Source organism: Colossoma macropomum, unplaced genomic scaffold (assembly GCF_904425465.1).
Source record: "Colossoma macropomum unplaced genomic scaffold, Colossoma_macropomum, whole genome shotgun sequence".
Classification (NCBI taxonomy): Eukaryota; Metazoa; Chordata; class Actinopteri; order Characiformes; family Serrasalmidae; genus Colossoma; species Colossoma macropomum.
The window spans coordinates 2,517,474-2,531,526 of record NW_023494810.1 but is presented as its reverse complement, the minus strand read 5'-3'; the positions used below and the strand labels follow the sequence as shown (position 1 = coordinate 2,531,526).

The 14,053-nt window shown below is 39.2% G+C and overlaps 1 protein-coding gene across 1 annotated transcript in view; it reads left to right on the top strand.

Annotated features, from left to right (window-relative positions):
* Positions 1 to 14,053, top strand: part of chd5 (chromodomain helicase DNA binding protein 5) — a 101,917-nt gene that overhangs the window by 63,151 nt on the left and 24,713 nt on the right. The window contains exons 20-25 of the mRNA XM_036559957.1: positions 5,068 to 5,199; positions 6,912 to 7,029; positions 7,137 to 7,261; positions 10,060 to 10,297; positions 12,178 to 12,350; positions 13,667 to 13,841. Coding sequence (XP_036415850.1) covers positions 5,068 to 5,199; positions 6,912 to 7,029; positions 7,137 to 7,261; positions 10,060 to 10,297; positions 12,178 to 12,350; positions 13,667 to 13,841 — 961 coding nt within the window. The remainder of the gene's footprint in view (positions 1 to 5,067; positions 5,200 to 6,911; positions 7,030 to 7,136; positions 7,262 to 10,059; positions 10,298 to 12,177; positions 12,351 to 13,666; positions 13,842 to 14,053) is intronic.

Sequence of the window (14,053 nt, the reverse complement as noted above, 5' to 3'; positions counted from 1 at the left end):
TGGATGCTGGTATTTTGGTCAACCAGCATGGCCATGCTGGGTGACAAGCTAAACCAGCACCAGACCAGGACTAGACCAGCATAAACCAGCTTAGGCCAGTTTAGACTAGCATGGAATGCATGTTAGTCTGTGCTGTTTTTTTCAGCAGGGCTTCCTCATCCTGTATGTATCAATGTCATAATTCAGCAAGAAATCAAATTTTCATTGTTTTCTCCAAACCCCCAGTTGTAGTTGATGAGTTTGGTGTCTGAAATTTGCTTCTCCAGTTTTGCACTGGATCTACAAGGCTCCCATTAGCATTGTGTAAACTGCAATCCTAAACCATCACGTACTTTCCTCAAACTCTTCGAGTTGTAATCTCATAAGGTTATAAGGTTTCTGACACTACATGACAAATTGTGTAAAAAATAAAAGAAAAAATTCAGGCTAATTGGTTTTATTGCCGTTCCCAGATAGCAGCATATATCGGTCCGCTGGCTTGATAAGGCCGGCACCCCCCCGACTGTTTGCCACTGCTGGTCCCCCCTCGGACCACCCAGACTACTGTCTTGCATACAAGCTGTAACTAGTTTTTAATCTCCTCAAACAGATTATAAATGCACACAGACTTTTATTTTGGAAAATAAACTAAAAGACAAATATTACAAACAAACAAGGAGAAAAAAAAATCATGACTAGGCCTGAAATAAAATGGTTTTATAGAAAATCTTGTTGCTGATTAACTGTGCTGGATTAAAATAATTTACTAAACTAATTTACAAAGTATAACTAAAGAAAGGAAGGAAGGAAAAATGAGTAAATCGGACTGTGAGGGAAAATGAGTGATGATGAGTGGAATTTTGTCGAATACTCTGCTTAACCACCTGTGGGCTGCCCAAAAAATGCTGAGCAAAACGCCAGTGGACCACCAGATTTGCCATCAGTGGGCCGACAGTGGTCCATTATCCTCTGCTATCAGGGTTCTCAGCTATGCAATGCACCTTTGTCTGTTTTTATAGATAACAGTCTGTTGTTCAGCTTCAGAGAACACAGAATCAAGTGTATTCACACTTTACTTAGTAACTCGCCATAATCTGAGGCAGGTACAAGAAGATGGTGGGCCACTGTTGGCCTGCTGATGGCAAAGCTGGTGGTCCACTGGTGTTTTGCTCAGTGTTTTCCAGGCGGCCCACCAGTGTTTTAGCAGAGTACTAGGAAAAAATTCCACTTATCATCACTCATTTTCCACTCACAGTCCAATTTACTGATTTTTGCTTCCTTCCTTTCTTTAGTTATAACTTTGTAAATTAGTTTAGTAAATAACTTCAATCCAGCACAGCGTCAGCAACGTTTTCTATAAAATCATTTTACATAAGGACTAGTCATTATTTTTCATTTCTCAGATGTATGTAATTTTTGTCTTAGTTTATTTTCCAAAATAAAAGTCTCTGTGCGTTTATAAAATCTGTTTGAGGAAATTAAAAACTAGTTAGATCTTGCATGCAGGACAGTAGTCTGGGTGGCCAGATGGTGGACCAGCAGTGGCAAAGAGTCAGTGGGGTGCCGACCGTATGAAACCAGCGGACCGATATATCGCTGTTGTCGGAATAAAACCTCGAATCTCCATTTTTGTTGTGATTCAGTTTTTGGCATCATTTGAAAATGCCTGTTGTCCTTTATGTTGTATGTAAATTTCATGAAGAATGGACCAAAGGAAACGGCCCAAAATGACTTGGAAAAAATTCTGGTTCCATTGACTTACATTAGAGGTAAAGTAGGTTTTTTCCTTCTCCTGTAAAGTTACCATTTTTTTTTTAGGTTTTCTTAAGACAACAGCGACAGGCTGCTTTCTGGGTAGTTTGTTTTTTTTTTCTCTCAGTTGTTTGTAATAGTTGTGTATTTTCTAAAATAAAAGTCTCTGTGCATTTAAAATCAGTTTAAGGAGATACTAGTTAGAGCTCGCATGCAAGACAGTAATCTGGGTGGTCTGAGGGGGGACCAGCAGTGGCAAACAGTCAGTGGGGTGCCGACCTTATCAAGCCAGTGGACCGATATATGCTGCTATCTGGGTGTGATCACTTGCGCATCCAGTTTGCAAGAGCACTCCAGCTATATGAAAAGCTAGTTAGCTACAACATGTTTACATCCTACAGAGGTCCCACAGTGGTATCTAGACCTCTGATAACGTATCCTGAAGATGGGAGAAACCTTTTAAATTAACTACAACTTCTCTGCAGTGGATTTTTATAGATAACAGTCTGTCATTCAGCTTCAGAGAACACAGAATCAAGTGTGTTCACAGTTACTTAGTAACTCGCCATAATCTGAGGCAGTTGCAAGAGGATGGTGGGCCACTGTTGGCCTGCTGATGGCAAAGCTGGTGGTCCACTGGCGTTTTGCTCAGCGTTTTCCAGGTGGCCCACCAGTGTTTTAGCAGAGCACTAGATACAATTCCACTTATCATCACTTATTTTCCACCTGCAGTCCAATTTACTGATTTTTGCTTCCTTCCTTTCTTTAATTATACTTTGTAAATTAGTTTAATAGATAATTTTAATCCAGCACAGCATCAGCAGCTCTCCAGCTAATATGAAAAGCTAGCTAGCTACAGCAGCTGGTTAGCTAGCTGTTGCTAACATGTTTACATCCTACAGAGGTCCCGCAGTGGTATCTAGACCTCTGATAACGTGTCTTGAAGGTGGGAGAAACCTTTTTAATGATCTACAACTTCTCTGCAGTGGATTTTCATAGGATTCTTTAGTTTTTTAATGCTAGCTGTCTAAAGCTGAGGTAAGCTTGATAGCTAACATCACTGCTAGGAAGCCGAATAGCTGAATGTCTTCAAATCATCATTACAGTGAAAAAAAATGATTACTCACATGACAGAAATGACTCGACATGAGGATGACAATATGCTAAAAGCTAAATTTAGCAAAGTAGCTTGCTATCTAGATACTTTACCTCAGTTTGGCTTCTTTTCTTTGGATGGAAGGGGACAAAACCTGTCTCAGGTGTCACTAAAGCTAGAATCACTGTTTTTTTAAGATTTTGTTTAACATTTGAGGTAAGAGTCACAGTAATGCTAGTTTGGTTGTATTTATTAGCCTATAGACCAGTGGCTAGGCTAGCAGTCAGGGTGGCACTACAGGGGTTCCCAGTGGTTGTTAGCTGTGTTTGTGTAATGCGTCGTAGTCATGAATGAAAACATGAAAATGATATAAAATTGTGAATTCTGTCAAACCCATGAGACTGAGGGATGTTGCTCCAGGGAATACTGCATAACACAGCAAATGGTATATTCTAGTTTTAGGCCGTAATGTAAATTTAACTGTTAGATATCAGCTTCTGTCACTTTTTAGCTTCATTAGCCTTTCTCCAGTATCTCCAGTGCAAAAACTAAAAAACACAAAACCTGAGGTGCTTGAGGCAACATTGTGTGACAATGGGAAGAAATGACCCAGAGCCATGTTCCCTGACGTGGTGAGACCTGGCTTGTGACTGGCTAAATCCATTCCACTGTCGCACAGTGTTGCTTTTAGGCAACAAACCTATTTCTGCAAATTCTCATTATAAAAAAAATGATACTGAATGTTTAAAAAGAGGTTTAAAAGGGCCCACTAAGAGATAGTATGACCACGCACATGGTTTTTATTGACTTAACCCTTTTGTTGTCCTTAAATATGTACAATGTTATTGTAAAGTGAGGAAAATGAGTTTGTTGCCCTGAGGCAACATTGCGCCATAATTGTGCCATAATGCGTATTACTCCATAACTGCTATAAGTTATAAAATATTTGTTAACTGCTTTGAAACTAATAACTAATCTGTAAGTTACACTCAAAAGTAGCACAACAAACATATTTCTGCAAATTCTCATTACAAAAAAATTGATACTGAATGTTTAAAAATAGGTTTAAAAGTGCCCACTAAGAGACAGTTTGACCAAGCACATGGTTTTTATTGACTTACTCAAACTCTTCCCATTATTGTTGACCCTATTATTGTCTTTAAATATAGATAATGTTATTGTAAAGTGAGGAAAATGAGTTTGTTGCCCTGAGGCAACATTGTTCAATAGAGGGTTAATTACTCCATAACTGCTATACGTTATGAAATATTTGGTAGCTGCTTTAAAACTAATAACTAATATGTAAGTTACACTCAAAAGTAGCACCAACAGCTTCTTTTTTTGGTCATTTTTTTAAAGTATTTTTTAGGGCTGGCCTGAATAATTTGAACACTAGAGTATTTGTGTGTCACATTGGATTTTGTTTGTCTATTTAGTATTTGGAAACTTCACCTTTGTTCAAGCCACAAACATTGTAGCCTAAACTACAAGAAGTTCAATCAGAGAAGGACTTCAGATAGAACAGTTACTGTAAACATTTGGGAAATAATATAAATAAATAAACTAAAAAAGGGAAAAATTGTGAATGAACTTTAAGTCGGCTTGACACAGTCAGCTAATAAAGCTTGAAAAGATGAAACAGAGACTGCTGGGTGTTTTTGATAATCTAATTGAATTTATATATTGATTCCAGGGCGGCACGGTGGCGCAGTGGGTAGCGTTGTTGCCTCACAGCAAGAACGGTCTGGGTTCGATTCCTGGCCGGGTGACCAGGGTCATTTCTGTGTGGAGTTTACATGTTCTCCCCGTGTCTGTGTGGGTTTCCTCTGGGTACTCCGGTTTCCTCCCACGGTCCAAAGACATGCAGTCAGGCCAATTGGACATGCTGAATTGCCCCTAGGTGTGAATGTGTGTGTGATTGTATATGTATGTCTGTCTGTCTGCCCTGCGATGGACTGGCGACCTGTCCAGGGTGTATCCTGCCTTCCGCCCAGAAGGATAAGCGGTTTAGATGATGTATGTATGTATGTATTGATTCCAAATAGCTTAGTTAACCTTGTATCTCCAGTGCAAAACTAAAAAACACAAAACTTCAGGTACCAAACAAGTCTTGTCTGATTGACTACATCTGGGCTAAAGGGAAATTTTTTCACTGAACTGTCGCTTTAACCTCTTTAGCTCTTCACAGACTCTGAATTGAAGTGCTTGACGTGTCCCCCGCTGTGTAAATGTGTTCACAGGAGGCGCCGGTGTTACCCAATGGCTCTTATGATGGCAACCTACTGGTGAAGTCCTCAGGCAAACTCACTCTGCTTCAGAAGATGCTGAAGAAGCTCAAAGACGGAGGGCATCGGGTCCTTATTTTCTCGCAGGTCATTAACGAAGGCAGAATAACAGCGCGAATAACAATAAAGCGGTTTACATCCGCCGCCATATCTCTTATTTTGAGCAGAAGATTAATTACAGGGTAGGGCTTGAATGGAGAACGAGAATGGAGCACATTTATCTTTCCAAATGAGAGATGACAAATTAAAAGCCTGCTTCTATATTTATCTCCACCTCATTGTTTATTCCTCAGATGTGTTTCTATTACACTGTGTGCGTAATCACAGCGGGCATTAATCTGATGGTGTTTAAAGCAGCTGTGCCTTATTTTCCTCTGATTTGACTTTTCATTTCGCCACCCTTGTCCTTTTTGTGCATAAATCTGCATAGTGATGGTAATGGATCTGTGTTGCTTGGAAAGAGCAAAAGAAAAAGACACGATTTCTCTTGACTTTGGTCATTTTGCTCTGTTTCCCACTCTTGTATGGAAAAAAATGAGCCTTATATATCATTCTGTAGGCTCTGCAGTAGGGGGTTATGCTGTTAACCCTTATTATTCAGTTATTCATTTTAAAAGAGTTCAGTGTTTTTAACCTAATCTGCGTTGGTAGCACATATATAATAAAAGCAAATGGGCACTTGCTTCAGCTGCTTATAATAGAAGCTCATTGGTTTCTGTTTCAAGTGCGCTTTGAGCTTTTTCCTTTAAGCCTCTACTGTGCGCATTATGAGGGCAATTTAAAAACTCCACTTTCTTGCATAAAATGGTGCTTGATTATTAAATTATATAATTCTAATATTATATGTTATGATTATTTATAATTGGGCCTGATTTTTACCTTCAAAAACATTTATAATAACATAATAATGTGTGCAGGGGTCTTTTGGAGTGTGTTGCCTTGAGGCAACATTGTGTGACAATGGGAAGAAATGATATAGAGCCGTGTTCTCTGAAGTGGTGAGACCTGGCTTGTGACTGGCTAAATCCATTCTGTTGTCACACAGTGTTGCTTCTAGGCAACAAACCTATTTCTGCAAATTCTCATTACAAAAAAAATGATACTGAATGTTAAAAAAGAGGTTTAAAAGTGCTCACTAAGAGACAGTATGACCACGCACATGCTTTTTATTGACTTACTCAAACTCTTCCCATTATTGTTAACCCTATTATTGTCTTTAAATATGTATAATATTATTGTAAAGTGTGGAAAATGAGTTTGTTGCCCTGAGGCAACATTGTTCAATAGAGGGTTAATGCGTATTACTCCATAACTGCTATAAGTTATAAAATATTTGGTAACTGCTTTGAATCTAATAACTAATATGTAAGTTACGCTCAAAAATAGCACAAAGAACTTCTTTTTTTGGTCGTTTTTAATTATGTAGTAGGTGAAAGTATATAATAATGAAAGTGAAGAATTGACCCAGTTTAGAGGGTTAAGCTATTAATAATTAAAGGAATACAGAGGTGTAAAATTACTACAGATGATAATTTATATACTTTATAGAAGTCATAAAACTTTTTGCTTTGTAATAAAAGTTTTAGTAGCCTGTTATTTTCAGTTATGAATGTGTTACAAGTCTGTTTCTGTTGTGCATTATTATCTGTGTTAAGTGATTTTATGCTACAGATGTATCTGATGGAGATTAGGTTGAAAAATGCTGCGGTTTTTCTTAAAAATGTTAATTATTTCCATGTTTAAAACTCTCAGCATGTTGTGAAAATAAATATCTCTTCCCTCTATGGACCCTGTTTCAGATGACTAAGATGCTGGACCTGTTAGAGGACTTTCTGGAGTTTGAAGGCTATAAATACGAGCGTATTGATGGGGGCATCACAGGGGGACTGCGGCAGGAGGCCATTGATCGCTTTAACGGTGAGTGTACAGAGTTGGAAAGGGTGTGGGGCATCCACCAGGGGGCAGCGTCCTGCTAATTAGTGCATTAACACATTTGCACCGATTGCCTGTGTGTCTTTTTGAAGCTCCGGGGGCGCAGCAGTTCTGTTTCTTGCTGTCCACACGTGCCGGGGGATTGGGGATCAATCTGGCAACCGCTGATACAGTTATCATTTATGACTCTGACTGGAACCCGCACAACGATATCCAGGTACAAACACAGACTAGCTAAACCACACATAACGTATATTACACTGTGTGTCCAAAAGTTTGTAGACACCCCTTCTAATGAGTGAATTCAGTATTTTAAGGTGGACCCATTGCTGATACAGAAGATCAGTTGCGCACACACAGCGTGTGTAGTCTCAGTAGAAAAGCATTGACAATAGAATGAGATGCTCTGGAGCAGCCAAAGGTCACCATGTCCAATGTCCAAGCAGTGGACCTGTGTCCTCTGGAGTGATATTCTTTGTTCTTTATTTGGATCCCCATCTTCCACAAAGTGGTTGCTAGTCTTCCAGGGTTCCACAAATATGCAATTACAATAAAAATAAAACAAGTCAAGTCAAAGTTTATTTATAGCGCTTTTCACAACAGGTGTTGTCACAAAGCAGCTTTACAGAAAAATCTGGGTCTGAGCCGCCATGAGCGTCGCCAGTGGCGACAGTGGCAAGGAAAAACTCCCTAAGAGCAAGAGGAAGAAACACTGAGAGGAACCAAGACTCAAAAGGGGAACCCATCCTCCTCTGGTCGACATCGGATAGCAACATCTTTACAATCATCCTGTATCATAAACAAGACAAAACCAATCAAAATTCAAGAATAAATCTAATACTCAACAAGAGAATCAATAACCAGTAATAACCTACACTTAAAACCAACAATCGACAATACCGCAGTAACATCTACAAGAGGTTCATCAGATATTCTTTTAATAGCTTTTTAAAAGAAAATCTACTTATTATCTGTTTGATGTCAATAGGGATCATGTTCTAAGCAAAAAAAAAGTCCTATAAAGAACAGTTATTTGACCGTGGACTTGGCACCCCCAGCTGACCCAAACTCACTTGACGTGTATTATACTCATGACAAAAACCTGAAAATATTGGGGTTTTTTTCGCAAAAAAACTTTGGTGTATTATTTCTTTAAGCAATAGAACACGAGAGGGAGGGTTTCATCACGAAATAACCACGTTATTTCATGATGTTATTGGCGATAACACACTCCTCGAGTGTTCTATTGCTTTAATACAACAGTTAAATAAATAAAGTAATAAATTAATAAACTGGGCCGTTTAATATGTTTTAATGTTCGCAGTTCCTTCACCAAATTATAGTTCCTTAACGAGCAGCTTGTTGCTGCGTCAGAGTAACGAGCTCCGCCCACTCGCTGCACAGCCGGCAGTTCGTTCTCCAGCTCCTCACACTAAATTCCCAAACTGTCATCACCACTGAGCAGCTTTTCAGTCGGCAGCTGTGACAGAAGAACAGCTGAACAACCTGGAATCAGCCAGAAATGAACCCAATACCATTCGCCAAACGTGTAGTCTGATCTTCAAAGTCTGACCAAATCAGACTGAGCCATAAAACTGCCACAATATCAGGTTTAGCTCAGTTTTGTCAGATCAATATTAATGTTGTTTTGTTCCAGCCAGTCTGTAAAGCATCTTACAGCCCATTTAGTTTGGCGAATGGTATTGGGTTCATTTCTGCCTGATTCCAGGTTGTTTAGCTGTTCTTCTGTCACAGCTGCCGACTGAAAAGCTTTGGGAATTTAGTGTCGTCTCATCTTCAGAGTCTGACCAAATCGGCTGTCTTAAAAGTGTCCATTTTTTGTTTGTGGCAAAGTAAGAAGTAAAAACATTCAAATGTCTTGAGTGTCTCCTACAGCTGTCAAAGTCATTGCTTAGCAACAGCATCTGAGCAGAGTGATACAGTGTTTGTGATGTTATGGTGAAATAACAGCACAGTTAGAACACTGCTCAACCAATCAGCTTGAGTGGTCAGAACTAACTGTTGTATAAAATAACATGCATGAATAGCAGAAGACTAAACGTCAGTTTAGCCTCCACAATTAAACATGATGATCATGTATGCATTTCATACACATTAACACAGAAAGAACAATGAGGAGCTAATCTGGCTGCTCTTTTCTGTATAATTTAAAGTTTATTTAAATATTTCTTAGCTGCACTTGACCATACCACTGGACAGTACTCCAGCTGTGACAAAACAAGCGATCAAACTGCAGCGATCATAACAGAAGATGTAACTCTTTCTGCTCCAATAACTGGGGAAACGCTCATTGTGACAACCCGGTCATCCTCACAAGTTTTAGTGTGTTTAGGAGGCATAATCTGTCTTACCAGGATGTACCAGGAGTTAATAGATGTTGAGGATGTTGATATCCGATCAGGCTGCTATGTTCAAGGCCTGTCCAGTCGGGCTTCTATATCCAAGGCCTCGTAGACCCAAAAATCCACCAGCCTGGACTACAGCCACAAACTCGAACGTCCATGCAAATATTATCCACAATAATAAGAGAAAATACAGATCAAAGTCAGCTTGATACTGACCAGACAGGATCAAAAAGGATTCAAGAGGATTCAAGGAAGCAACCTGAAGAGACTCTGACTCCAGTGTTAGACTCAGCAGGGCCGACTGGCTCAGACTGTTATTAAAAATAGTGATAGAGCTCCATCCGATACCTTTAGGATGACTTGTGATCCAGAACTAATCAGCCGACATGAGTACCTGACCTCACTACTGCTCTTGTGGTTGAATGCAATCAAATCCTCACAGCAGTGTTTCAACATCTAATGCAAAGAGTAGAGACTGTTACTGTAGCAAAGGGGGAAAAAAATACTATTAATACCCTTGATTTCAGAGGAAATGTTGGTGTCTACAAACTTTTGGACATATAGAGACTTTGGAATAACATGATGTCCAGACTCATCCTCTTTAATTCCTCTGACTTTAGTCCACGTCTTCTTTTCTTTCTTTCTTCAGGCGTTCAGCCGAGCACATCGCATTGGGCAGAACAAGAAAGTGATGATCTATCGCTTCGTAACACGAGCGTCCGTGGAGGAGCGCATCACTCAGGTGGCCAAACGCAAGATGATGCTGACCCACCTGGTAGTGCGACCAGGTTTAGGGTCCAAAACGGGCTCCATGTCCAAACAGGAGCTGGATGACATCCTCAAGTTTGGCACTGAGGAGCTCTTCAAAGATGATGTGGAAGCTATAGGTATCTTTCTGGAATTACAAGAAGCTCATGTTTACAGACTAAACATCTCATATGGACTAACTAGAATAACGTCATGCTAAACAAATGATATAAAATGGCTTGCACTGTAGGCCAAAACTAAGGAAGCAAGTTTTTTTAAATGCATCCATATAAATATACATACACACCGATCACAACATTATGACCACCTCCTTGTTTCTACACTCATTGTCCATTTTATCAGCTCCACTTACTATATAGGTGCACTTTGTAGTTCTACAGTTACAGACTGTAGTCCATCTGTTTCTCTGCATACTTTGTTAGCCCCCTTTTACCCTGTTTTTCAGTGGTTAGGACCCCCATGGACCCTCACAGAGCAGGTACTATTTGGTGGTGGATCATTCTCAGCACTGGTACGAGTGGATCAGACACAGCAGTGAAAAGCAGAAACCTTACAACAAAAATGTCAGAAAACAAAGTCTCCGAAATCAGGGGGTGTATTAATAAGCATTTACTGTAATATTACATTTATGGCATTTGGACACTCTTATCCAGAGCGGCTCACAATCTGATCATTTTACACAGGTAGGTGAAGGTAGTGTTAGGAGTCTTGCCCAGGGACTCTTATTGGTATAGTGTAGGGTGCTGGGATTGAACCCCAGTCTAGAGGCATTAAACTCTTTTGATATCTTGCTTCTATCACCAGCACTGTGAACAGTTCTGACATGTTTCTCTAGAACGGCACTTTCACATCAAGCCACTCTGAATTTCTGAGGCTCCATCCACATTACCAGGCTGACGTGGTAAATCTGATTTTTTGCCCTAATGTGACTCAGATCTGATGTTTTCAGGGCTGTGTGGACACAAATCTGATCTTTTCAAATCCGACCTGAGCCACTTTCATATGTGGTCCTAGATTGGATACGTATCCGATTCGTGGCCATGCGACCTTAATGTGACGCTCAGATCAGAGTTCATGTGCTTTTTCTCCACTGCACGTGCGCCATCATTCAGCGTTACCATGGCAGCAGCGCCGAACAGAAGTTAAAGCCTGTAAACGGTGGAAAAGCAGCTCATCTCACCTTTTTCTCCTTCGTCTCGCTCTAATAATGAAGCTGAGAGCTGATCAGAGTTAATTATCTTCTCAGTGAAGCTCGTTCTGCTCGTTAGTTTGTGCTGATGATGATCGTGATTCATTCACGTGATGTTACTGAGTAGGATGAGCTCATGTGGGTCATTTCAGGACGCCGGTTCGTTCACGAGTGCAAAAAATCAGATTTGAGCACTGAGGCTTGTAATGTGAACATAGCCTATATGTTTACTTCTTCACTGTTTCCTCCTGCAAACATTTAGGAAGATTCATGGAATTTCCCTTTAACATCTCCTGGACTTGACTTGTAACTCACCTATTCACTCACTTACATTTAGCAGGCTGAAGATTCTCCACAAGGGTGCGCCATTAGCACTCGAAAAGCTTTTGTTGCTTAATTAAACCAGTGCTTCACATCAGTAACACTGTTTGTCCTACTTTGGCACACCTGACTGAGCTGATCGAGCCTTTAGGAGCCTCTTAATAGAGGAATCAGGTGGATCTGATTAGAGCTGCAATAAAACTCTGCAGGAGAGTCAGCAGGAGCAAAACTCATTAACAACCACTTACTGTAGACTCTGGTGCTGCACCCATGTAGGACACCGCTCACCGTCTGTCCTGGGTTAATAAACACATTACTGTCCGTTATCTCTTGAAAAATAAAAGAAATATAAAATAAAAGTATTTTTTTCCAGAATCAAGGCTGTTTCCACACTTTATACACTTTGAGCCTATAGTGTATCTCAGTATTTCCTGTCTGTGGCCTGTCGTGTGTGTGTGGCGTTAATTAAGCTGTGTGTGTGTCCTGTAGGGGACAGTAAGGACGGAGAGGAGGGCAGTGTGATCCACTACGATGATGATGCCATCTCCAAACTGCTGGACCGCAGCCAAGACGCCACAGAGGACACAGAGATTCAGAACATGAACGAGTATCTCAGCTCCTTCAAGGTGGCGCAGTACGTGGTCCGGGAAGAGGACGGAGAGGTGAGGGGAGGGGCTGAGGGTCTCCTTCCGGTCCTACTGCTCACACATCTGCCATCTGTAGTGATGTGGAACATTTTTAATGGGGAAACTTTTGATGTTGATACAGTTTCAGAAATTTCCAAAATGGCTTCTTTTAAATAAGGTTTCCTTAGTTGTGTATGGTAATTTTCTTGAAACAACATTAATAATTATAATTAATAATAATGGTTATAACTCTATTCTAGGAATTATTATTATCATAACTTCATTCTGGATATTAATTTCATTATAACGCCATTCTAAATGTTAATTGTGTTATGACTTCACTCAGGATGGTAATTTTATCATAACATTAATTAATTATTTAATTAATAACATAATTTTGTTATAACTTCATTTTGGAAATTAATTTTATTATAGCTTTATTCTGGATGGTAATTTTGTTGTAATTTTATTTGGGATGGTAATTTTATTAGAACTTTATGCCAGATAATTGTTTTATATTCTGGATATTAATTTTATTATAATTTCATTCTTGAGACTAATTTTAATTATAACTTTATTCTGGAGATTAATTTTAATTATAACTTTATTTTGTATGATAAATTTATTACAACTTCATTCTAAATATTAATTTGATTATAACTTCACTCAAGATGTTAATTTTATCATGATGTTATCCTGGAATTAAATTGTTCTAACTTAATTTTGGAAATTAATTTTATTATAGCTTTATTCTAGATGGTAATTTTATTGTAACTTTATTCAGGATCATAATTTTATTAGAACTTTATGCCAGATAATAATTGTTTTATAACTTCATTCTAGATACTAATTTTAATATAACGTTATTCTGGATGGTAATTTTATTATAACTTCATTCTGGAGATTGATTTTAATTATAACTTTTAATTATAACTTAATTATAACTTAATGTTTTACAGTCATTTTAGAATCAGCTTTAAAGTGCAGGTCTGTTTATGATTCTGACCACATCTAAAATGTCTTCATTTTTTGCAGCTTTCTACCAACTTAAAACCTTTGAAGTTGTAGTATATCATAGCATCATATAATAATTTAATACATGTATCGTGGTTTTCTGTAACTTTATTACTGAAAACCGTGACTCTAGACCTTTGAAAGATAATATACATTCCAGATGCCTGTGTGCTGTTCACCCCTATGAGCTATTAACTATCCCTTATGGGCATTAAGTATTAATAACTGAAATGCCAGTTATTTTGTTTTACTTTTTCATTTGAAGTATGCGGGGGGCTTAAACTGACCATCCAGTTTATTCTTAACTTTGTATGTCTGGGATGTCCACTACTCTGCAGGAGGAGGTTCAGAGGGAGATTATTAAGCAGGAGGAGAATGTGGATCCAGATTACTGGGAGAAGCTCCTGCGGCATCATTATGAACAGCAGCAAGAGGACCTGGCCCGCAATCTGGGCAAAGGCAAACGCATCCGCAAGCAGGTCAACTACAACGACACCTCTCAGGAGGACCAAGGTACACACACACACACACACACACACACACACACACACACATACACACACACACACACACACACACACACACATACACACCCACACACACACACACACACACACACACACACACACACACACACACATACAGAAACACACACACACACAGAAACACACACATACAGAAACACACACACACACAGAAACACACACACATACAGAAACACACAC